The sequence below is a fragment of the Peromyscus eremicus genome, chromosome 14 (assembly GCF_949786415.1).
Source record: "Peromyscus eremicus chromosome 14, PerEre_H2_v1, whole genome shotgun sequence".
Taxonomy (NCBI): domain Eukaryota; kingdom Metazoa; phylum Chordata; class Mammalia; order Rodentia; family Cricetidae; genus Peromyscus; species Peromyscus eremicus.
Window position 1 is genome coordinate 83400270 of NC_081430.1, and position 26398 is coordinate 83426667.

Below are 26398 nucleotides of genomic sequence, written 5' to 3' on the forward strand. Positions count from 1 at the left end.
TAGAGGGCCTACTACACAAAACTCTACAGGGACATGAACAAGTGACCCAAACAGAAATTGGGCAAAAGCCATGAACAGACGTCTCATTGACAAGGACATACTGATGGTAAATGACCAGTACATGAAAGAATGGTCAACACCATCTGCCATTAGGAAAATGCAAATTAAAACCATAATGAGGTATTACAGGCACCTATTCAAGGGGCTAAGTTAAAACAACAAGGATAAATACTAATGAGAACGTGGAAATGTAACATGCTATAGCATTCTAGACGAGAGCAGCAAAGTCTAAGAACTACTTCCCACACAGCATAGCAATTGCCCTCTTAGGCATCATCCCAGAGTGATGAAAACTTACATTCACATAAGAACCACCCATGTGATCTTTAAGCACACTGCAGTAGCATCCATACCCTGGAGGAGTATTAGCAAGGAAAAGGTAACAACTAGCAAACTAGCATACATGCAACAACCTGGAGGGGCATTTCACCAGGATGGCGCTGAGTGGGAAGTCAGCCTCCAAAGGTCACACTCTTGATGATTCCACTTCCATAACAAAGGAACAAAGTCACAGACATGGTGAGCAGAGGAGGGAGCCAGAACCCAAGAAGGGAGTGGCTGCCATAGGGCAGTAGGAAGACCTCGTGCTGGAACCACTCCACCTTGAGAAGATCCCTGGGATCACACGTGACAAACTGAGACAGAACTAAACACATACACAAGGAGTTCAAGCAGTTGAACACAAACATTTTAATTGTCTAAAATGAGATTTTCTTTAAGGAGATTATCTACAGTTCAAAGCTCACTTCTTTATGTGTCCCATCCACGACTCTTTTAGGAGACATAAAATTATGAAGGCTATCACCAGAAGCTACGTAAACATTTCATCTAAGGGCCAAGAGAAAGTTCAGGGTGTTTTCACAGGGAAACCGAAGAGGACAACTGGCGTGAAACAAGCTGAGCGTGGTCACAGAAATACTGGGGAAGAACTCGAGTGAAGGACCAAGGTGATGAGCGAGGGGGGGAAAAGCCAACAGCTCCAACGGACCACGTGAGGAAACCCAGGGCCAGTGCTGGCTTTGGCATTAGCTAGGTAACCCCTGTTTTTGTTTTGTTTTTCCGTAGGTGACTTTAATAATCTTGTCGAAAAACCAGTCCAAATCCTCCCGCATTGAAAAGAAGTCCTCACTGACGTGTTGAGTGTAGGTGGCGCCCCATGTTCTCCCACACCAAAAGAAATCAGTTCTGGCAAGAAAACTCCACTGTGCCTTGATGGTACTGTTAGTAGGATGGCCTTGACCTAGGCCAGGCACGTCCCAGCGATGTTCTGCTGGCTGACACCAGGGGACAGAAGACTAAGCCTCATTACTCTATCAACTTCTTGGCCTTGAAGAAGCGACGCAGGTAGAAGACCTGCCAGGTGGCTAGTCCAATGAGGCAGAACATGGAGAAGATGCTGAAGTACAGGACTCGGGTGTTCGTGGACTCTAAGAAAAAGAGAGAGCATTGTAAGTGGAATGAAGGAGTTGCTTCAGTTGGCTAACCAATGGCCGGGGGAAGACAGTGAATTAACCTCATTCTGTCCCTAAGTCTAAGAGTTCAAACAATTAAAAAAAAAAAAAAAAAAAAAAAAGAAGGGGGCTGGAGAGATGGCTCAGAGGTTAAGAGCACTGAGATCTGGTGCCCTCTTCTGGCCTGCAAGCCTACATGTAGGCAGAATATTGTATACATAATAAATAAATAAATCTTAAAAAAAAAAAAAGAAAGAAAGCAAAAAGTCGGGTGTGGTAATATACCTGTGCGCTCAGCACTTGTGAGGGTAAGACAGGAGAGTCCCAGGCCAGCCTGGGCTACACAGCAAGACTGTTCAAAAGCACCGGCTGGGGAGGTACCTCAGTGGCGCCCCACCTTCTTAGCATGCACAAGGCTCTGAGTTCTAGCTCCAGTGCTGTTCTGCTTCTAATCCCATTGAAAACGTTAAAAATCACAAATTGGTATCCTTTGCTACAAGCCAACTGAGAATATGGTTATCACAGAAGACAATTCCAGTCTTCTGAAAATCTAGTCAGCTGATTGACCTTTTAGTAGCAATAGCCCCAAGGAAGCAATTTCCTTTCTCCAAGTTATACTGCACTTTTCCCAAACTGAGGAGAGTGTGCTCTAGAATTCAAGCTCAAGATCTGTCCCCATTATAGTTCACTCATAAGAAAGGAAAGCCACCCTCCCTCACCATTGGTGTCCCGCATCTCCTCTTCCCGCTTCTTCATGTAGGCAAAATCATTAACAATTGATTCGGAAAGGTCCTCCAGGCGTCGTAGCTCCACCTCCAATGGCTTGAGTTTCTCAACTTTTGCAATCTGGAAAAGATCAGAGTTAGGACTCCACTCCCCAAGAAAGCTGCTCAAGTCAAGAACACCAAGCACAAAACCAAACAAGACATCAAAGTGGGAGGGTTTGTAGGGCAGGGGTCAGCCAGTGTTGGGAGGAGGCCAAGAGAAGGGAGGGAATGTGATCAGAATGCATTATACACATGCACGAAACTCTCAAAGTCCTTTCAGAAGTTTACCACATTCAAATTTTCTTCTGTCAGTCATCCTAAGATACGTTAAAATTTGGCTTTCTACCTTTCTCTACAAACCATATTTTTTTCCACCTTAGATGTTTAATTTTGATTAAGATTTCTTGAAGATAAATATAGTAGAGGTACATAGCAGTGGTACACTAAACTCGGCATTCTGGAGGCAGAGGCAGGAAGATCTCCAGGACAAGGTCAGCCTAGAACACAAAGAAAGACTGTCTTCAAAACAAAGCTAGGGAGATACCGTAAACGGCTCAGTGAGTAAGACCACTTGCTATGAGAGCAAGAACACCTGAGTTCATCTCTAACACCCATGTGAGTTTTTAAAAGCTGGGCATGGTGATGCATTCTTGAAACTCCAACTCTGCAGGGCAGGCTGGAGACATGCAGATGGAGGAGCTCAATGGCTTGCCCGCCTAACTAAAATGGGGAGTTGATGGCTCAGTGAGACCCTGTCTCAAAAAACAAAAACAAGTCCAAGAGCAACAGAGGTGGTGCCCGGTGTCTTTTTTATGTGCACAACTTACACACCAAAACAAAACAACCCACGTCTGTAGAGGTACTGTACAGTGGAAGGCTGAAAAGCAAGATGCTGTCTCCCCAGATTTCTGACTGCAATAAAGTACTTTACGTTGCTTTTTCATTCATTGATGGGTAATAGACACTATAATTAGTATGGTAGCTGTGAGAGTTGTATTAGGTCAAATACACACAGAAGAAGAAAGCATATGTTCTTACAGCATCACGGAGTAACTAAAAAAACACAAAACAACAAGAGGATCCTGTTTTGCACATATTAAGTCATACACCTCTAGGCTTGATTACAGTTCAAAGCCAAGAAAAATCCTACGTTTGCTCAAAAACACCAAAAACAAAAACAAAAAACCACCCTAAGTTTTTTCTCCTTCCTTCCTAAAATGATACAGCCAATTATCAAAAGAGCTCTCCAAGGCCTCCCGGTAGGCTGAGGAGTGGAGGATGGAAAACTCGTAAGTAGAGGCACATATCACACAAGTAAAAATGTAGTTGCTTTATGTTTGTTTCTTATCAGCTATTATTTCCTTTATTTTTTATTTTTCATTAACTTAGGGGGGAAAAAGCCAAGCATGGTAGCATACACCTGTAATCTGTACACTCTAGAAGTGGAGGCAGGAGACTTAGGTAATCCTAGGCTAACTACACAGTGGGTTGGAGGTCAGCCTGGGCTACATGAGAGCCCATTACAAATATAGACATATATTTGTGACAACCAGCCCACACAAACCAACAACTTCCCTAAAAGGGGTCTCACTATGGCCATTTCGCCCAGCTGATTCCTTCCACCACAGTCTCTCAGGCTGAGAATACAGGCACCCACCATGTCCAGCTCACATTTTACTTTGAAAAGGACAAAACTGCCAGGCCTGTAATCTCAGCTCTCAGGAGGCTGAGGCAAAAGATCATGAGTTCAAGACTAACCTGGGCTATGTAAGAAGACTAAAAAATAAAGGAATAAAATTCTGGAGCTTTTCAGATCTTATGCAAACAGGTTGCTCTTAAGTTTTCCCAAACAAAGAATTTTTCAATAACGCCCTTTCTACATCTGCCATTTACTTCTTATTTATTTATTTTCTATTATGAGGCCGAATCTCACTCTACAGCACAGACTGACCTCGAACTCAAAGCAAGCTTCCTGCCCTAGCTTCTGGAGTGCTTTCTTTTTTTTTCTTTCTTTCTTTTTTTTTTTTTTTAAAGATTTATTTATTTATTATGTATAAAACATGTATGACTGCAGGCCGGAAGAGGGCGCCAGATCTCATTACAGATGGTTGTGAGCCACCATGTGGTTGCTGGGAATTGAACTCAGGACCTCTGGAAGAGCAGTCAGTGCTCTTAACCCCTGAGCCATCTCTCCAGCCCCCTGGAGTGCTTTCTTTTAAAGGCGACTAACATGGAATGAATGGAAGGGTTAGAGTGATCTCCATGTTCTCTTTTCTAATCTCTCTCTCTTTTTCCTGGCACGAGGTCTTATTATGAAGCCTATGCTGACTTGACTACTACCCTCTTGTCTCAACCTCTAACGTGCTGGGATTACATGTGTGCACCAACCCACCCAGTTCACTTATCTACTCTTCTCTGGGTGAGTACAGAACAAGATAAGGATTATTAGATATCAAAATATAACCATTCAGAGTTTTCCAAGGAACCGTCTGTTAGGGCAGGGATAGAAAAGCTGAGTTTAGTGTAACGTACATTTAAAATGTGCCGCTGAGCTGATGATGATGACAGACACCGAGTCTTCACTGGATGACTGTCGCTTCACACTGGAAAATGCTGGCCGCTTCATAAAGTTAAATGTTATCTGTTCTCCTTCAGTCCCCACATTCCCTTTCAGAAGCAGCTATTGTTATAAACTTAGCATACAGGTTTCCAGACCCTGTTAGAAGAGATTAGTGTTTACACTTTTCTAGCTTTTCTAGCTGAGGGTCCAGGGTTACCATTAACCTATAGTATTTATCTGCTGTTTGATTTCACACAAAGTCACAGAGCACAAAATCCCCCAAGGAAAGCCGGGTAGAGTGGCACATGCCTTTAATTTCAGCACTCAGGAGGCAGTGGCACAAAGATTGCTGGGAGTTCAAGGCCAGACTGGTCTATGTAGTGAGTTCCAGGACAGTCAGAGCTACATGGTGAAACCCTGTCTCAAAATAACAACAACAACAACAACAACAAACAACAAAACCAACCAAACAAAAATCCCCAGGGAAAAGATACCAATGAGATCTATAACAAACCAAACTTAGTCTGTTTAACACCCTTCCCTGCTCTGTGCTTCCCCATCCAAAGCTTCCTGAATGAGACAGAGAAGGCAACGGCATGAAACTTCTTAGACATCAATTATTTAAGGGTCCCCAAATAGAAACTTGCAAAAAGGAACTGGAACTGCAACTGTGGTTGTGCTTCTGCCAGCTAGAAATTATATGTGTGTGTGTGCGTGTGCACGCACGCACGCGCGTGTGCATATATATGATAGATGTGTGTGTGCATATATATGATTGATAGATAGATAGATGTGTGTGTGCATATATATGATAGATAGATAGATAGATAGATAGATAGATAGATAGATAGATAGATGACAACAGCCAAAGGCCTAAAACTCAAAAAAAAAAGAAGCGCCGGTCAAGGACGGCCTATGTAAATTAAATTACATCTATCCCCATCATGGCAGTATTTATTTCTCAACTGTACAAGCATACATAAATGCTCCCAGCTAAAACACTGTAATTACTCAGAAGCAGGGAATAAACCAAAGTCTACCCTGACAGCTCTTCGGTTCTCCTTCAGTCCCCACATTCCCTTTCAGAGGCAGCTACGTTATAAACTTAGCATACAGGTTTCCAGACCCTGTTAGAATATATATGGTGTTTACACTTTTGTGTGTATGCAAGTATACCTGAAAATACAAAATAAAATGTATTTGCTAATGCGCCATACTATACAGTGTTCTGTGGCTCACTGTTTTCAACCTAGAAGGTCTTTTCAAAAGCATCAGCGCTTTGGATTCATTCCATTCTTCCCAATGACCACACGTTATTCCACAGAGCCTATTCATTCACTCAAACCTGTAGCCCCTTCTCTAGCACTATCTTTACAACTATCCAGAACTAAGTAGTTCAATTGTGATTTTCCAATTGAATTTTATTTCCTCAGTGAAATCCATACTGATCCCCCCATCCTTTTTTTAGAAAATGGGTTTCAGGCTACTATTAGTGGGATAAAGATTTCATTGAAATTAAAAAAGAAAGAAAGAAAGAGAAAAAGAGAGAGAGAAAGAAAGAAAGCCTCATTTTTGCTGAATAATAACTTTGCTCTTAATTTAAAACTGAGAAAACACATGTAAGTACACATGTGTATGAACAAATATATAAATAAGACCTACTGAGTTGGTTAAAAAATAAGTAAACAAATAAAATTAAAATAAAACTCAGAAAACTTAAAGGAAACCCCATGAGGAACCATCTGTTGGGACGGGCCAACAGGAACGGAAGGAAGAGACAGGGAGAGAACAGGAGCCAAGGACAATGGTATATACATGTCCAGTGTCGTAACAAAATGCAGCCTTGTATACAACCTAACAAACAGTGGGGATGGTAAGGTGCAGGCTATGTTCAGAAGACACTCTACACCCAAGGAGTCACATAGACTAAAAAAAGCTCAACTACAAGGTGCATTTTACTACACAAACCAGCACATGCATGCTTGGAGGTGGGTGATCAGACACCAGCAAATAAAAGGCTCACAAGTAAGGCCGAGAGCTGGGCTTGGTGAGAGCTACTTGGGAAACTGATGCAGGAGACCTTCCTCGACTATAGAGTGAGCTCAAAGCCAGCCTGGGCAATGTAGTGAGTTCTTATTTCAAAACAGCAAATTAAAAAGGGGGCTAAGGATCTAGCTCAGTGGTAGAGCACTTGTCTAACATACACTAGGCCCCAGGTTCAGTCCTCAGTACCAGAAAAAGGGAAGGAGAGGAAGAAGAAAGTGCTAGAGAGGGAGAGATAGGGAGGGAGGAAAGGAAGGAAGGACAGAGAAAGGCTTTAAGCAGCATGACTAATGAGCCCTTTAACCCATGTTCAGAATGGGGTATTTTATATTTTACCGTACCTTTCAACCATGGAGAGTATTATCACCCTTACATCTTGAGCAAACAAACGAAGACTCAGAGACATTAATTAAGTCACTTCTCAAGGTCTCACAGCTTGGTGGAAGTGAGATGAGATCCAGTCTATCAGAGTGTACTACTCATTCTGTAGGTTCTAGAAATTTCATGAAGGAAAGCAGTGGCCACACTAGGATGCTCCTGATCAAAAGGGAAGGAAGAGCAGGGTGGAAAGCCTATCATCTAAGTGCTCAGGATGCCAAGGCTGGAGGACTGCTGTGAACGAGACCAGCCTGGGTGACAGAGTGAGACGCTGACCGTACACCTACACACACGCACACGCACACCTAGGTGTGGTGATACAAACTCGTGACCCCAGCACTTGGGAGGGAAAGCAGGAGGATGAGGCTCTAGGGCAGCCTTGCCTACCATACAATAAATTTGAGGTGAGCCCAGGCTGCATAAGACCCTACCTAAAATAAAGAAAGAAAGAAAGAAAGAGAGAGAGAGAGAGAGAGAGAGAGAGGGAGGGAGGGAGGGAGGGAGGGAGGGAGGAAGGAAGGAAGGAAGGAAAAACGGAAGGAAGGAAGGAAGGAAGGAAGGAAGGAAGGAAGGAAGAAAGAAAGAAAGAAAGAAAGAAAGAAAGAAAGAAAGAAAGAAAGAAAGCGCTCTCCCCCTAAAAGGTGAACAATTATACTCCCCCTAAAAAGGTCAGAGGGGTCTGGCTAAGTTTTTCAGAGTAGGGCTGGAGAGATGGCTCAGCAGTTAAGAGCACTGGCTGCTCTTCCAGAGGACCTGAGTTCAATTCCCGGCACCCACATGGTGGCTCACAACCATCTGTAATAGAACCTGGTGCCCTCTTCTGGTGTGCAGGTATACATGCAGAACACTCATATATAAAATATAAATAAATAAAATTTTTTAAAAAAAGTTTTTCAGACTAGTAAAATTTGAGAACTTTTCCAGTTTTTCCATTGCTACTATTCTGTTTGTAGGCAAAGAGTAAAACTTGAAAAGAAATTCTGAGTGCATTTTCCAGAAGACCCTCTTCACTTGCCCAGGACTAAGCATTCAACGAATACACCAGGACTTTATAAACCAGTCAGTACAAATCTAAAGAGACATCTCAAGGCTGGATGTAGTGTGACAGGCCGAGTGCTTGACTAGCATGAATGAAGCCTTGGGTTCGATCCCCAGCACTGCAAGTAAAATTAATACTTGTCTGAAAGCAAATGAACCCCCCCCCCCCTTCAACTGCTGTTCTGCTCATCTAAATGTCTGATTTAATGCTTCAGGTTTCTTGAAGAACACAAGATTGTATGTTTCATGAAGACAGACTCATACTCTAGCTACTTTTTTCTCCTAAGGCTGAAAATAAGCTATTTTACCCCGTGCTTGATAAAGGCAGGCCATGACAATGTGACACAAATCTTCCACTAGGGGGTGCCACTCTCCCGATATGTTGCATGTAGCCATTAACTAATCAAAGACTATTAGAGGAACAAGGCACTCATTTTATGAGTTCCTCATTTTACAGAGGAGGAAACTAAACATTCCATAGTCAGCCCTTTTGGTGCAGACTACGATTAGCAGCATCATGGTCTCTTGACTCTTCACCCAGCTAGGGCATTTATTTAGCATCAAAACTGCAAAGCTCGGCCCTAAAACCCAAGAATATTATATTAATCCTGTAGTTCAGAATCATACAATCTCATGCTACCCAATCCTATTTATCTGCAAGTGTTAATTATGAGGACTCCTTCAGTCACTCCTGTCCATGACAGCTTCTTTTCCCTAACCCTAAAGCTATGGTTGGCACAATTAACACCCATACACTGACACATTCACACATTATTGTTCTGACTTGTATCTCCAGCCTGAACTCAAGGAAATTACCTAATACACAGCAATGGCCTCAAAGCAGCCCGCTTTCTCAAGTACTGTGGCCCCCTTAAACAAGTGCTCTGTGTGTGAAGATCACTCTGAATCTTTTTTCCATAAAGCCCACTTGTCCAGAAAAAACCTTCCATCCCACAATAGCTACTACTTTAACATGATAACGTGACTAGTCCATATGGCTTAGAAAAAACTAAAGCCATGTGGCCTTTCCCTGTCTATGACCTTCAGAGCATCAATAAATTAAGCTCTTCCTAAACTGCATTCATGTCCGCCACTCTGATGAAGACGTGAATCCAAAGAGTTCAACGACTTACTTATCTACAGTGGCACTGAGAAAAAAACCATTATCACTGAAGCAAAACTAAGCAGAACAAATAAACCGAACCACTTCAAGACCCATGTAAAAAGTTTCTTGTTACAAGCCAAAGTCAGTCAAATTAATTTGCTACCTCCATGCCCCACTTCACAAAAACAAAAACAAACAACAAACAAATAAACCAGCACAGCTCCCCGAAGTTCCAAAGGCAAAGCAATACATGTGGGGGCTAACAAAAAGTAAAGGTAAAGAACCAGATCCAAGCACCAATCTCCTGGCACCAGGGGAGGTCCACAGCCCATACGCCCGTTCACAGCAGCTCACAAGGCCAGAGGCTGTCAAAGTCAAGTTCAGATAGTAAGTCCAACCACAGGCAGGAAGCTGTGAAAGCTCTCATCTACTCCTGTTGTGATCACCTGACAGTCTCCAGGATGGGCAGGGAAAGGAGGGAAAACTCGCACACTGATCAACCACATTTCAGGGGCCTTCCTCATGGCCTGTCCTTTAACTGTGGAACTGGTGTATGGAAGCATTCAGAGAACCAGAACCCTTGGGAAGTCTCAGCTATGGCCCCAATTCTGTTTTTGGAGTGTCTACTGATAGAATGGCAGACTAATGGAACCTAGCTGAAACAGGACTTCCTCATGTTGAAAACATGGACATCTACAGTAAGAAAGGTCATACACAGCTCAGGGGTTAGGGATTTATCACGGCTCCTTCTTTATGAAAAACTGCCTTTGGCACCAGATGAATGAAAAAGGAAAGGACATGACTGCTCCTAGGTATGATGGGGGAGAAAGTTTACTATAGATATGTGGAAGAGCATAGCCAGAGGCAGAGACATCTGGGAAAGTCCAGAGTAGACATGACCAGGCTGAGCTGGGCCCTGGGGGGGGGGGGGGGGGGCAGGTGCAGTAGCCAGGATGCACAGAGTATACAAACAGACCAGGTAACCAAAATGATTGGATTATATAGAGAAGAGCAGCTGGGGGAAGGGCAGCCCAGCCCCTGGGCTGGAGAATTCAGGGTGGAGGGCAGGGTATGCCAGCCAGGAGGGCCCTGGAACAGGTAAGGCCTGAGAAATTGGGGAGAACCTGGAGGCCAGGTCTGCTTTGACATGTTAAATAGGCACCCCAGCCATCTGGTCCCCGTTTGAAACCTGACAGTCTCCCCAGTTACACAGCCAGGGAGTCTATCCCTGCAAACACCTACTCCAGTTCACAGAGCACAAGCTGCTTAAAAACTGAGAAAACAAAAAGGCTAGATTCCCATACTGAATCTAAGAGATGTCACCATCTAAGGGGCAGAGGCAAGACAGGTGCAGAAGTCCTTAAAACACAAGGGACCAAATGTCTGTTTCTGTATAAAAAGCTCTCCTCTTATGAATTCAAAATGCAAGATTTTAGGCTTCTTTACATTACAGCAAGTATTCTGTCTTTAAATACCACGTTTGTATTAAGGTTATATAGGAATAATTAAGTCCCTCATAAAATTTCAAATAGGTTAATGTGCTATTCTGTCCCACTATTAAGACACTGATTGAGCTGGCTGTGGTGGTGGTGATACAGGCCTGCAGTCCTAGTATCGAAGAGGCTGAGATTAAAGGGATTGACAGTTTCAGCTCAGCCTGGGGCTTTATAGTGAGTTCCAGGCCAGCCTGGGCTACATGCTGAGGCTCTGTATCAAACAGTAATGCATTACTGGATTTTACAGGACAATACAGGATTTCAGAACTGAGTCCACATTCTTGAGATGCTGGATGTGAAGAAAAGGAAATATGCTGCCATCCTGATGCCAAATGGTCCAAATCCTTTTGAGATAAAGGGTCTCCATTATCTCCAGGGCTTAAAATTAAATGTCCCCAAACCTCTATGCTCAGTGCTCTCCAGCAATTAACTAGGAAACAAAATGCTTCTGTTATCTTTATTTCATCACAGGTATTATTAGCCCAAGACAAGTCACAGCTATTGCTAAGCAAGGTCCAAGTCTAGTAGCCTAGCCAAAGACTCAAAAAAGGACTGACTGTGGCCTGTCATAGCTACTCTGCCTCTGCCTCAATCTGCTCTGCTGTTGGGAGCTGGGAGGGGGAAGTCATTAAAGCCAGTGGTGGGCAAGAGTTTGTGGTTAGGAAGCAGAACCTTAGAGCTATGTGGTAATCATGTGCGTAAAAAGCTTAGGACATGCCAGACATCCAAAGCAGGAAGCAGGCAAAGGAAGCGATGTAGTTCCTTTCCGCTAGGGATTCCCCTCTTATATTAAGCAGAGGGTCCAAAAAAAAAACTCCTTTCCCAGTGTTAGTAACACTTAAAGATACTGGAAACGTCAGGAATTACAGGCATAATTCCTGTGGTATGATAGTAGCATCCATACCATTCTTTTTGTAAAGGCACAGTAATGCCAGTTGTTTTTGGGGGAATATGATATGTCTGCAGTGTAATAGGGCTTTAGGTGTCCTGTTATTGAATACATATGCGCCTTAAGGACAGGACAAAGTTACAACAGTTATACAGTAGGAAGCAATGAATGTCTGTTTCCCAGAATGATCTATGGGTGGAAACAGCAGCAGTAAGGAGGCACTGAAAACACTGTACTGACTCTTGTAATTCCCCCTCTGAGGCTCAGGGGACATCGTGGCAGAGGGGGCAGAAAGAATGTAAGCTCTCGAGGACAGGACAGGGAGGACTGCTGTGAAATGCTGGCTTCTACACATGACGTGGCCCTTACACACATGAAGAGCTCACAGCAGCTGAACAAGATCTGAACAAGATCAAGCCTGGGGCGCAAGAGTCCTCAACCTGGCTGAGAAGCTATTGGCTGTTAATGGCTGCTAGGAGAGAGAGACAATTGTTCTTGGGAGTGTTGCCACTGTTAGGTTGCTCATGTCCCACACCCATGTGCATGTAGGCAGCACTAACTAGACTCAGTGGAACTTTGATGAAAAACCAAAAAAACAACAATAACAAAGACATGAAGATAAAAGACATTTGGTGGTGGTGGTGGGGGGGAGAGGCTGGAGAGATGGCTCAGTGGTTAAGAGTATTGACTGCTCTTCCAGAGGACCCAGGTTCAATTCCCAGCACCCACATGGCAGCTCACAACTGTCTATAACTCCAGTTTCAGGGGACCCAACACCCTCACAGAGACCTACATGCAGGCAAAACACCAGTGCACATAAAATAAAAACAGAAAAAAAAAGACATATAGGGATGGATGTGGCCAAAATACATCATGTACATATATGAATTTCCCAAAGAATAAAAAATATTATGCAAAAATAGCCACAGTTTGGTGGTGGTGCACACCTTTAATCCTAGCACTCAGAAAGCAGAGGCAGGTAGATCTCTGAGTCTGACGCTAGCCTGGTCTACAGAGTAAATTCCAGGACAGGCAGGGCTACACAGAGAAACCCTGTCTCAAAAACAAAACAAAATGTCACAATTTTCTTAGTGTTTAATATCTCACAATAGCAGTTTAAATGTGTTATTTTATTTCAGAATCTTGAAGACTTAAGATTTCACTTTTAAACTCATCAAATAAAGAGGCTCTCCTATTTTCTTTTAATTAAACGAGCCTGGAGATACAAGCAATTTAGTCTCTACTGGGAACTGTCTTCTGTTCATTACTGTATCGCTTGCTCTATCTACTGCTTCTAAGAAACCCTGGTTTCACTCAATTGAACCCGTGAACAGAAGCAAGAGGAAAGCTCCATGGACTTAGCATCATTATGCTAGCACTTCCTAATGTACAAGTGGCCAATCACTTCCTATCTGCTTCCACTTTAGGACAATTTCCTTCCAAAATTTTGCCAGAGCAATGTCTGTTCATCATTCCTAAAAATTCTTTGAAATCACTTTAAGCAACTTTTCTTTAGGATACCCCAAAACATCCATTTCTATTGTTCTATTCTATTTCCTGCCAGAATAAAATTTGTCTTTCTTTTGTTTTTTTGAGACAGGGTCTTGCTATATAACCCAGGCTGACCTAGAACTTGCCAGGTAGCCAAGGCTGGCCTCAAACTGTGGTGATCCTCATATCTCTGCCTCCCAAGTTCTAGCTAGGATCACAGGTGTGCACCACAAGGGCCTCCTTCAAATTTCCACTCATCATCACAGCCTCTTGTCCCTTGCAGCTTTTTGTACCACCTTGCCTTCTTCCTTAAGTCTGGAATTACTTTAACTGGAAGTTATTTTTTGACTAGTACTGGCTCTCAAAACCAGCACAGCTATTGGAGTCTACACAGCACTGAATCTATGCCCTTAGACTGATACCTACCTATGGTATGTATGGGAGGGGGTAGGAATTTAAAATTGTTTAATTTTTGACTGAATTCTAGTTTAAAAAAATAGTTTGTGCATCTTCTGCCCCTAGAATGCTAATGGCATGACCGAACTCCTTACCACACCAACACACAGCTGCACAGCCAGCTGGTTCAGTCCACTGGCTATAATCACAGCCAGATTACTGTTCAAGTCTGTTACTACAACCTTTTGTATCACTGGGACAGTAGCTGGTTGTCACATGACTGCTGAGAAAACCACAGCTTCTGGGCAAAGTGCAGCCCATTGGCCTGATTAGGTCACACAAACCTCTCAGTGCTACTCCCTCGTCTGTCTGCCAGAGAGAGCCGTACATACCTCTTCATAATTTTTCGCCTCTACTCCATGCTTCATGTCTAGAATCACGAGTTGGTCAGGTATCCGCCCTGTTCCTGAGAAAGAAATCAAAAGACTCATTGTGCAGAATACTTAAAATTCCGGGAAATCACCCAGCCACCCTCTCTCTCCCTAAGCCTATCTTCTCAATAGAAGGAAACAGTCACAGCTGCTCCCGGCCACTCGGCAGCAGCAAAGTCCTGGCCTGGACTACAGTCACCAGCACTGCAGACAAAGCTTTGGTCTGTGCAGGGTTCCGGGGACAAGCAGAGCGTGCTGCTGGCGAACATCTCCGAGCAGGACACGGGAGACTCCAGCTGTTCCGGAGGGCAGATTAGGAGAAAGAAAACAGCCTTCCTGGACAAGATCCTCAAGTCACAGCAGCATGAACCTGAGTGGCACGCAGGTCAACAAGGAGTGGGCCCCATTTCTATATCTCAGAAACAACCATCACGTTCTGAGAGACAGTCAGGATCTCTTAGGATTACAGGGTATGCTAAGTTTAGATTACTTAAAACAAACTTTCTAAGTTTAGATTACTTAAAACAAACCACTGTGTTGACAATGTAGGTCTTATCTAATACTCCCCTCTTTGATTCCCAACATTTTGACCAAAGTAGGGTCTATTTTAACAGGTGAATAAAAAGTTTTAGGGATATCCCCCTTAAACCTTTGAGAGTTAGAAAAGCTCAAAAAAAAAAAAAAAAAAAAAAAGCCAAATTTACAGTCTGAGTATAACCCTCGGGATGTTTCTTAGAAGGAAAAGGCCATCTGGGAGAACAGGCCCAAGCAATGCGGCACTCGCAGGAGAAAATTCATCTGATTTAGCCCATCTTAAGACACTAGGCAGAAGGGGAAAGATGCAAACCCCAGAAAATAGTCCATAATTTCCTGGATTTTTCCTATTTATAGAATTAAAAACTGCCTGCATGAAGCCAGGAATGGTGATGCACGCCTTTAATCCCAGCACTCGGGAGGCAGAGGCAGGCGGATCTCTGTGAGTTCAAGGCCAGCCTGGTCTACAGAGCGAGATCCAGGAGAGTCAGGGCTACACAGAGAAACCCTGTCTCGAAAAACCAAAAAACAACAACAAGAGAAAAACTGTTGTCTGCATGAAATTAGAAGCCTTAGGCACATTTAGTGCCATTTAAGCAATGGGCTTCTTGATGTCATTGGCCACAGAGAATGTTACTATATTCTTTGCTGCCTGAGAGACAGACATTTTCTGAAACTGGCTGAAGTCAACTCCAACGGTTCTGATGGAATGCTCACTGGGAGCTAGAACTGCACTAGTGAGACTTTACAAAGGTACAATCTCTGCTTTCAAATGATCTGATGATAACGGAGGACAGACAGACAGACTCCCATAAATTTAAAAAGTGAAGCTATACACACACACACACACACACACACACACACACACACACACACACATATTCCATATCTGAAGCTGTGCCCAGGCTTTCCCTTTGTCTAGAATGCTTTGCTCCAGGCTCACCCTCAGATGCTTGCTAGCAGCTTAACAAGGTCAGCCTAGAGCTCACCTCTCCTCTCCTATTACCTTCAGTCCACAGCTAGGGTTATCTGAGCTAAGGATTTGGATTTAAACTTTTACAGTTTAAACTTACACAGGGTGTGTGTGGGTGTATGTGTGTGTGTATGATGTGAAGATATCTGTAGAAGCCAGAAGAGGGTGTCAGATCCTCTGGAGCTGGAGTTACAAGTGGTCCTGAGCCACCCAATCTGGGTGCTAGGAACTAAACTAAGTTCCCCTGGCCGAGTGGCAAACACTTTCAACCACTAAGCTATTTCTCCAACACCCTCCCCTCTTTTAACACAGGGTCTCATGTAGTCCAGGCTAGTCTAGCACTCACAACATAGCTACTAAGTCTGACTGTGACCTCCTGATTCTCCCAAGTGCTGGGATATAGACACAAGGCAAACGTGCACGGCTGAGTATGTTTACAAGACAATGAAAAACAGCCTCTGGACAGACCAGAAAGATCAGCCTGCAAGCAAGAGAAAGACTACAGAGGCGAGACGAAGAACAGAGTAAGAGATGCTGTGCAAACACAAGACCTGAGTTTGGTCCCCAGAACCACGTGAACTCCAGACATGGTTGTGCATGTCTGTCATTCTAGTGCTCCTATGGCATGAGACTGGAGGCCAAGACAAGAGAACCCTTAGGAGCTCCCAGGTCACTAGCCTGCTGTCCTCAGCAACAAACAGGGTGATGGCGAGGACAAAGCCCTGAAGTGGGTAGTCCTCTGACCACATATGTGCTCTGGTATGCAAGGGCCTGCACTCACACATACCAACACTCAGAGGCGTGTGTGCGCACACACACACACACACACACACACACACACACACACACACCATACACACATACAAAAAAAATTTTTTAAGCATTAAAAAAACAAACAAACAACAACAACAACAAAAAAAAAAACAACCAAACCCCAAACCCACAAACTCACAACAGACTAAGACAACCAGGGGTGTTTTCTGAATATTAAACCAACAAGTCTACACTCAAGGCAGCCAGAGCAGCCTCTTTGCCCAGGCAAATCCTCTGTGTAGTCATGAGAGTGACACTGAAATCTATGGTACAAATTTGCTTTCCCTCCTCATTTAGAAGGCTAAGAGGCAGGCATGAATGATGGGTCAGTAGTTAGACTTGTTGCTCTTGCACAGGACTGGGACTTGGTTCCGAGCATCCACATGGTATTTCACAACCATCTTTAACTCAAAATCCAGAGGATCCTATGACCTCTTCTGACCTTCTCAGCAACAGGTATGCATGTGGTGTACATACACATAAAATAAAGTCTATAAATAAACAAACCAACCTGAGAGGGGGATGTCCTGGTTAGTGTTTTGTCAACTTGACACAATCTAGATTCATCTGGAAAGAGAAACCTCAACTGAGAAAATGCCTTCATCACATTGCCTTTACGTAAGTCTGTAGGGCATTTTCTTCATTAATGACTGATGTGGGGGAGCATCCTAAGATTGGGGGCCGAGATGGCAGGAATGGTGGCACACACTTATCATGCCAGCACTCAAGAGGCTAAGGCAGAAGGCTCACTGGGAGTTCAAGACCACCCTGAGCCACATAGTGAAGTAAACTTAAATAGTTCTCAGGCTTGCTTGTCTAAGTGATCAGATCTGCTCCTTCCTGGTCTAGGAATACATTTCTGTGACAGTATCACCCAGCAAATGCAAGGCCCCATGTGCAATCTCCACCATGGCAAAAACAAACAACAAAACCCCACCTTTTCTCTCCTGTCTCTTTAATTTTTAAAAAAAATTTTTTTAAAGATATTCTCACACTGTAGCCCAGGATGGCCTCAATTTCACAGTAATCCTACAGCCTCAGTGTCCCGAGTGCTGGGATTGTAGGTGCAAGTTACTACACCTGCTTCTTGAGTATTCCCTGTCTACCAAAGTCTCCCATTTCTGTGTGTCATAGCATATAGCATTAGCAGTTTCCAATCCCAATTAAAACCACAAAACATAGGCCTCTGGCTGATCTGAGTATAAACTATAACTTCTTGTTAGAATAGTTATCCCATTTCCTTGGCTAATTTGAAGGCCTTAAAGGGTCTTTAAAGCTAAGAAAGAAAGAGAAGAAAGGAAGGAAGGAAGGAAGGAAGGAAGGAAGGAAGGAAGGAAGGAAGGAAGGAGAGAAAGAAAGACCTTTCTAGTTATTTTGCTTTCTGCATTTGCCTGGCAAATAGACAATCTACTTTTTCTTTTTCCAGATTTTAGGACAGAAGATTTAGGCTCAAAGCAAAACTAAGTGGAAACTATCTGAGTCCCCTCCAGCTCCAGAGGACTTTACCACTACACAGGCCAGCCTCTCCACTACCAGCCTCTGCTATGGGAGTGATCTGTGGATGAGAACTTGCACTGATACATTATCATTACAGCACAGGAGGAGATAGAATACATGTCCCAACACACACACCATACAGTACCAGACAGGAGGCTCCACTGCCCTACAAATCCTCTGTGCTATACTTCCTCAACCTTAAATTCCACCCAGACAATCTTTTCAAAGATGTCACAAAAGCTACAGGCATTGGGTCTCTGTATTAGAGTGAACAAGAAGCAAATGAATCAAGTCCTGACTCTAGCAGGTAGCTCTGCAGAGCTGGCGAGGAGGCCTGGTGCAGGGAACACAGTGATCACTTACCCTTGCTCTCGAAACACACTTCAAACATGTCATAGTCTTCTGTGGTAAAGGCAAACTTCCCCTTAGTTGCATCCTCTTTGGCATATAGAATATGGCCAGCAGAATCTGTAATCTAAAGAATAAAAAAGAGTTACTTAGTAAAGAACTCCGAGGAAGGGCAATTATAGAAACTGGGGAGACAGATAACATAAAAAAGATAGTCAGGGGTTGGGGATGTTGCTCAGCTGAAGAGGGCACACATAAAGCCCTGGGCTTGATCCCCAGCACCATATAAAAACTGAGTGTGGCAACACACACTAGCAATCCCAATACTGCCCAAATGGAGGGAGGAAAGTCAGAAGTTCAAGGTCATCCTCAACTACATAGAGACTTCAAAATCAGCCAAGTTTATGAGACTTTGTTTTAGACAACAAAACAAACTAAAAAGACCATGGGGAGCTGGAGAGATGGCATGTACTGCTCTCTCTGCACCTATGTCCAGTGGCTAACAACCACCTGTAACTTCAGCTCCAGGGCATCTACTGTCTCCAGCCTTCTGGGGCTCCTGCACTCATGTGTACATACCCCTACACAGGCACACATATACACATAACTAAAATTAATAAAGCCTTTTAAAAGACACAAGGACTGGACTAAAAGATAAAACACCCCAAACAACAGTAAAATTTGTCCATTCAAATAGGTTAAATTCTCTCTCTCTCTCTCTCTCTCTCTCTCTCTCTCTCTCTCTCTCTCTCTCTCTCTCACACACACACACACACACACACACATAAAAAATGAATCTTAGACATAGAGGATAAGCCTAACTTTCTCTTCAAAAAGACACCTTTGCTGCAAACAAGACACGGAAAGAGGACAGATGGAAGAATGCAGTGCAAAGAACCAGTGCTTCAGGTGCACAGGACTATGGAAGAATGCAGTGCAAAGAACCAGTGCTTCAGGTGCACAGGACTATGGAAGAATGCAGTGCAAAGAACCAGTGCTTCAGGTGCACAGGACTATGGAAGAATGCAGTACAAAGAACCAGTGCTTCAGGTGCACAGGACTATGGAGCGACATGGTGGATTTGAGGGAACAAACTGAAACTTAAGGAAGAACATCAACCAAGTGAAGACAAGAGTAGAGAGCTTGCAGCAGCTGACAGTCCTCTCAGATGTACACAGCACTGCTATCTGCATTCACACCTCAGAGACCAGCAGGCAGCCGCAGGGGTCATGACCTCAGCAAGGAACACTTGGCCCTGAAGATTCTCTAAAGCCTCTGTTCACAGATACTTTTCCTGGGTAACCAATTAAGGAAAAAAGCAAGGAAGCAAACTGCTTGATAACCCTGACTATACACATACTATGAGCAACAAGGTCTGGAAACTAATCAAATCCCAAACTAATGTAGCCAGCGTGGCGCCACACTTCCTTCTTCAGAATCAGTTCACCCACTAAACATTCACTTTCCTGCCGCCAGCCTCCCCAAAGCACACTGACAACTCTTAAGGACAGTTCGAAAAGCAGACTGAAGAGACGGCTCAGTGGTTTAAAGCACTTGTTGCTTTTGCAGAGGACCTGGGTCTGATTCCTAGCACCCAATTGTGACCTCACAACCGTCCATAACTCCAGTTCGAGGATATGACCCGCTCTTCTGACCTCCTCAGTTACCAGGCACACATGTGATACAACATACATACACGCAGGCAAAATATTCATACATATAAAATAAATATGAAAAAAATTAAAAAGGTAGACTGGAGGAACAAAGCCGATGTGAAAACCCCAAGTTGGTTGATGTCCTATGAATGGTGTCTCAGACAACACAGAACTTTCCTAGAGTGAATCTGGGTGAAAGAGACTTCATTATTGCTTGCGTCATTAGTCTAGTTCTACAGGGAGTGGAAATGCGGTTGTTAAGATTCCTTTAATCGGAAGAGAGCCAGTGGAGGCCTACAGGGAGTAGGCAGGAAGCTTCCAGCAGTGAACCAGCAGAGATTCCATCTTCTCCACACTCAGGCAAGGACCAGGCCAGGTCACTGGCCTAGACAGACAACTCAATTTAACAGCACTTATAAGAGCTGGCACACATTTGCCCAACCATCTTATTTCCTAGAAGAGAGATTATGATCACTTTAATTTTCTTCTAAAATATTAAAAGCGTCCTTCAATGATTTTTTTTATTTAATGAAAGGAGCCATTTCAGATTATAAAAGTACTTAAACTCAGGAGGTCCTAAAACTCTTGTTATAGCATTGGTAACAATGTTGCAGGGAGTGATTTGAAAAGAAATCAAGAACTCAGCTGTGTTCCTCTGAAGGACTCCACAACAATTCATACCTCCAATTGGTACTTCTCAATGTCACCCTACACTGTGCTGAGAAACTACATTCATGGAAGATTGTCTGTTCCATGACATCTGAAAATCCATTAGAGGTTAAGTTCATTCTAGGGCAAAGACTCAACTGCATTACTAGAGGGCTGAATGAAAGACCTACCTTTTTTTTTTAAGATTTAATTTTACGTGTGTGAGTATTTTGCCTGCATGTATGTACGTGTACCATATCTGCCTAGAGGTCAAAAGACGGCATTATATACTCTGAAACTGGAGTTACAGTTGGTTGTAAGGTACCGTGAGGCTGCTGGGACTGAACCCAAGTCCTCTGCAAGAGAAACAAAGACTTGAGCTGCTGAGCCATCTCTCCAGCCCCAACCTGTAGAGGTCTCAGCTTACAGAAAGCACTAGAGACCAGAACTGTTAAACACACAGCCTTTTTTCTTATGGGAGGAAACGGTGCCTGTTCACCTGGAAGGCCCGAGTGGATGTTGTCTAACAACCTGGTGATCTTTGGCTATTCTACAGTGCCAGCCTTCACCTGAGCCCCCCAAATCCAGAGCAATCCTCTCAGTCAATAGAACACACCTTTCTGCTTATTACAGGCCCTTCCTCCCTAGGCCCTTATCCAGAACACTTTTATCAATCAATAAAATTCATTCTCATGGCTAAGGTCACAAGTGCTTGGCTGGAGAGATGTAGCCATGCCTAAAGCTTTGTCGTGTTGTGACAACTTGTCATATGGAAACTTGTCCCCAAAGTTTTACTGTGTTTAAATGTGAGAAAAAGAAACGGCTTGGTCAGACTCTAGAAGCAGTTGACCCAGCACCAGCTAAGTCATGCTGACCAGAGTTGCATTTTTACCTCATGAGGATCATTTCTCTGGCAGCTGTGACGCTTGCAGGGGCCCCCACACCAACTCCCACCACTGCCTTTCATCAGCATGAAATCTGCCTTCCAGAAATAATGTGTAATAACGCTTAGTGATCCTTTGGCCATCACAATTCTATCCTTGCTGGGCGGCGGTGGTGTACGCCTTTAATCCCAGCACTCGGGAGGCAGTCAGGTGGATCTCTGTGAGTTCCAGGCCAGCCTGGTCTACAGAGTGAGTTCCAGGACAGGCACCAAAAAAACTACACAGAGAAGCCCTGTCTCGGAAAAAAAAAAAAAAAAGAAAGAAAGAAAGAAAAAGTAAAAGAAAAAGAAGTCTTTCCTTATCACTTAGGTTAACCCAAACATGCAAGAGTAGGTATTTGGATACTTAGAAATCTAAGCAATTGAGCTTCAGGTTGGTCTAACTCATACAAACTGCTGGGCATTCTAACAGATCTTAATATTTTCCTAAAAACCAGTAAGTTTTCTACCAAGTACAAATAACTGCAGTTATTAGCAAAGCTATTAGTCTCACAAAGAAAAAACAAACAAACAAAAAAAACCAAATCACATCCCCTAACCCCAACACCATTATATAAACCAGGAGGTACTAAAACTAAAGAATAGGAAACTGGGCCAAACTCAGTGATTGATCACAGCCTAGAGTCTATGAATTAATCTATTTATTGGTTTTCCAGGTAGGATTTTGCCTTGTAGTAGTGGGTAGCCTGGAATTTATGGTAATTCTCCTGCCTCAGTCCCCTGAGTGCTAGGACTGCAGTCCAAGCAAATGATGTTGCTTTTTGTTTTGTTTGTTACTGTTCTGGGTTTTCAAGACAGGGAGGGGTTCTCTGTATAGGCCTGGCTGTCCTGAAACTCCCTCCATAGACCAGACTGGCCTTGAACTTAGAAACCTGCCTGCCTCTACCTCCCTAGTGCTGGAATTAAAGTCGTGTGCCACTACACCAGGCACAGACGATGTTTTTAACTTCCTTTAATTACAGAATTTTGATTACAGCTGGGCTGGAACTCAACCGGCATCACACTTGGGTAATCTTCCTATAGGGTCCGACTCCTGAACCCTAACTCCTCAGTGACAGGATTACAGCCATAAATCACCCTGCACTGCCATGCCTGGCTAAACAACAAAATACTTGTAGTGATTACCATAGGATTCTCGGATTAAACAAAGCTAATATTAAAATTTGTCCACAAATGACATCATGGAATAGGAAGTAATAAAATGTTGTTTCTAGGTAACAGTTTCTAATGAAAAGCAAACCCAAATTCACAACTTGAAAAGCGAGGAGAAGGTGTTAATTGTATAAGCAGGGTATGTGATGTCAAGACTATGTGAATACTCACACTGAAACTGTCAACGGAGTGAGAAAATGGCTCACTGGGGAAATAGTCATCTAGAATTCTATCTTCTTGGGCTAGTCTAAGCAGTGGTTAGGAGCAGGTTCTTGATTTGGTCCTGAGGCCTGCCTCCTGACCAATTCCATCGTTAAACAAGGTAATATTCTGCCCCAATGTAGAAGGGACTGTAGGTAGCTCAGGCCAATAAAGCACTGAGGAATAAAACGGACAGTGTTCACGTGCAGGAAGGACAAGTGTTTCAAGAGCCTGGGTCTGTACGGGACGTCTGACCTTAAGTCTGCTTGAAATCGAGATTCAAAGACTGGGAGAAAGCAAGCTGAGTTGTATATGATTTGTTTAGTGACGAAAGCCCACAAATTCACCCCAGGGACAATTTTCCTGGAACTAAACATGAACAATTTTTTTTTTTCAAGACAGGGTTTCTCTGTGTAACTTTGCGCCTTTCCTGGAACTAACTTGGTAGCCCAGGCTGGCCTAGAACTCACAGAGATTTGCCTGGCTCTGCCTCCCGTGTGTGCCACCGGCTTTTTTTTTTTTTTTTTTTTTAACATGAACAATTTATCAGGAAGGTCTCTGTCATTTTCAACCACAGCCTGTCAAAGACACAAATGGAGTGAGTTCACATGGGTGCTCTTAGTGACCTGACCCTCTGTATTGATGATGGTCTGATCTCATACAGTACTGCATCAGGATCTAGAGGAACCTGAATGTCCCCACACCCTGGCTCACTGCCTGGCCCCCTTACCACGACTCTCTTCTCCATCCCAGCCCACTCCTGCTGCTCACAGACACCAGTCTTGCTCCAAAATTGCAAGGATGGGACTATTTGGCCACCTGTTGCTACAATTGTTAGGGGAGGGCATCAGAAAAAAAACTTATTAAGAATGCTATCTATTCTAATAGACAATCCAATAAACAAAATCAGGGCTCCCTGGAGAAATGGGGATCCTGGATTCTAGGACCAATCAGAAAATATACATGATCATAATATCTTATAATGCCAGGAAGTGAGGAAGCCCTCAAAAACAAAACCCCAAGGGTGGGAGGAGTATATGAAAGAGACAAGCCCAAGGAAACTGCTCTGAGCAGCCAAAGCTGGAAACAACTGGATCTCCAAATAAAGTAGAAATGGATTGTGATCTGAAGTGTACACTATCTATGAATCCAACAACTGACGGAGGAGAGACAAGTCTCTTTCAGAAGACTGATACCACACCCTTAAGGAGGGAGGGGTTGGGGATTTAGCTCAGTGGCAGAGCGCTTGCCTAGCAAGCACAAGGCCCTGGGTTTGGTCCTCAGCCCTGAAAAAAAAGAAAAAAACAGGAGGGAATCTAACTCTCCTCTCCCTAAGTGTGGGCTGGCCGCACTAAGTGGCTTCATCCCAAAGAGCACAGCATAAAGAATGGCTACAGTGGAGAAGCCTGACAAACACTAGCTCAGCCAGATGATCTGTGACAGTCATGTGATACAATGTGATAAGAGTGACATTTGGCCTCTGCAGCCCCCCACCCGCACCCCACACCCAGCTCTATGAGAAAATCATCAGACAAAAGAGCCATCCTAGGGGCTGGAAAGGTGGCTCAGCAGTTAAGAGCACTGGCTGCCCTTCCAGAGGACCCAGGTTTGATTCTCAGCACCCACACAGTAGCCAACAACCATCTCAAACTCCAGTTCCAGGGGATCCAACACCCTCTTCTGGTCTCTGTAGGCAACAAGCTCACACATGGTGCACAGACATACAAATACAAGCAACACTTATACACACAAAATAATCTTACACTTTTATTGCCCCCTCCCCTGGTTTTGGTTTTGTTTCTCTGTGTAACAGCTCTGGCTGTCCTGGAACTCGCTTTGTAGACCAGCCTGGCCTTGAACTCAGAGAGATCCACCTGCCTCTGCCTCCCGACTACTGTTAAAAATTTTTAAAAATAAATTTAATAGAAATGTGAAGATGAGGCCGGGTGGTGGTGGTTCACGCCTTTAATCCCAGCACTCGGAAGGCAGAGCCAGGCGGATCTCTGTGAGTTTGAGGCCAGCCTGATCTACAGAGTGAGATCCAGGACAAACACCAAAACTACACAGAGAAATCCTGTCTCGGAATCTCCCCACCCCCCAGCCCTGCTTAAAAAAACCCCAAAAACCAAAAAACAAACAAACAAATAAAAAACCCAAAAAAAGAAATGTGAAGATGAAACTCCCTTCAGGTTGGCCCTTATCTACACTCTCCTTAGGTTATGGTCAATCTGATATAATACTGAGTAAAGAATTTTAAGGACTACCACCAACCTCGTAGGTCCTGCCTAGAAGCTCTAGTACAGAGTAAAAACACCCTCAACAAAGACACCTACTCTCTTCTTTGAGAGGCAACACAGGATGTAGTTAAGATGAAAAGAGACAGAGATGGCTCGGCAGGTAGGAGTACTTGTTGATCTTGCAGAGCAACCAGTTCACTCCCCAAGACCCTCATGATGGCTCACAAGCATCAGTGACTCCAGTCTCAGGGGATCCAAGGTCTTCTTCTGGACTCCTTCAGGACCAGACATGAATGTGGTACACAGGTACATACATATGCAAGCAAAACACCCACACATGGAAAAGAAAATAATAATATCTCAAACAAACAAACAACAAAAAAAAAAAACAAAGGGAAGAAAAATGATGGAAGGTTCTAGAGCCTGACTCTTGGTCCATCACTTACTGGCTGGAAAGCCTTTAACGTGGTATGCTTTACTCACAAAGTAAGGATACACTTGTGCATACTTCATAAGATCAGCAAAGAGGGTCAAGACCTAGAACAGTGCCTGTTACACAAGCACTCAGTGGAATGTTACTGTCTGAAGCAGCACTGATCACAACTGTCTGTTAGTCCTAACTCAGAACTCCCTACACAGTCAAGTTGTCCTCACTCTTCCCAGCCAACTGTATTAGGAGATGGCAGAGCAGTGTGCTGTGTTAACGAGACTCAGGGACGCCTGGGACCCAGATGGTCACTGCATGGGAACAGAGGGAAACAACTGCTCCATCTTCAAGGAAACAGCGGAGTATTTAGAAACTGCAGGGTCCAAAGGCCTGGCAAAGCAGAAAGGGAGTAAATGTGCTGGCCAGTGTTTACCAACGTGGCACAAGCCAGAATCATTTAAGAAGAAGGATCCTCAGTTGAGAACATGTACCCACCAGACCGGCCTGTGGGGAAGCCTAAGGGATGTTTTCTTGGTTAATGACTGACGTGGGAGGGCCCAGCTCACTGGGAGCAGTGCCACCCTGGGCAGGTGGTCCTGGATAATACAAGAAAACAAACTGAGCAAGCCTCCAGGAGCATGCCAGTAAGCTCCACTCCACCATGGCCTGTTTCTGTTTCTGCCTCCAGGTTCCTGCCCTAACTTCCCAGAACACACACTGGAAGATCAAGCTGCTTTTGGTCACGGTGTTTTATCACAGCAATAGAAACCCTAACTAACAGTGAGGAATCCAAGGGTAACTCTAGCACTTCCAGAATGTGGTTTATAATCTGATAAGGAGTAAACTACAGGAATAATCTATCAGG

At 43.8% G+C, this 26398-nt stretch overlaps 1 protein-coding gene across 1 annotated transcript in view; it reads right to left on the bottom strand.

Moving 5' to 3' along the window:
* Positions 1–726: 726 nt before the first annotated feature.
* Positions 727–26398, bottom strand: part of Tmed10 (transmembrane p24 trafficking protein 10) — a 34917-nt gene continuing 9245 nt past the window's right edge. The window contains exons 2-5 of the mRNA XM_059279097.1: positions 18286–18397; positions 14067–14140; positions 2231–2357; positions 727–1487 (exon numbers count right to left, since the gene is read on the bottom strand). Coding sequence (XP_059135080.1) covers positions 1366–1487; positions 2231–2357; positions 14067–14140; positions 18286–18397 — 435 coding nt within the window. The 3' untranslated portion in view covers positions 727–1365. The remainder of the gene's footprint in view (positions 1488–2230; positions 2358–14066; positions 14141–18285; positions 18398–26398) is intronic.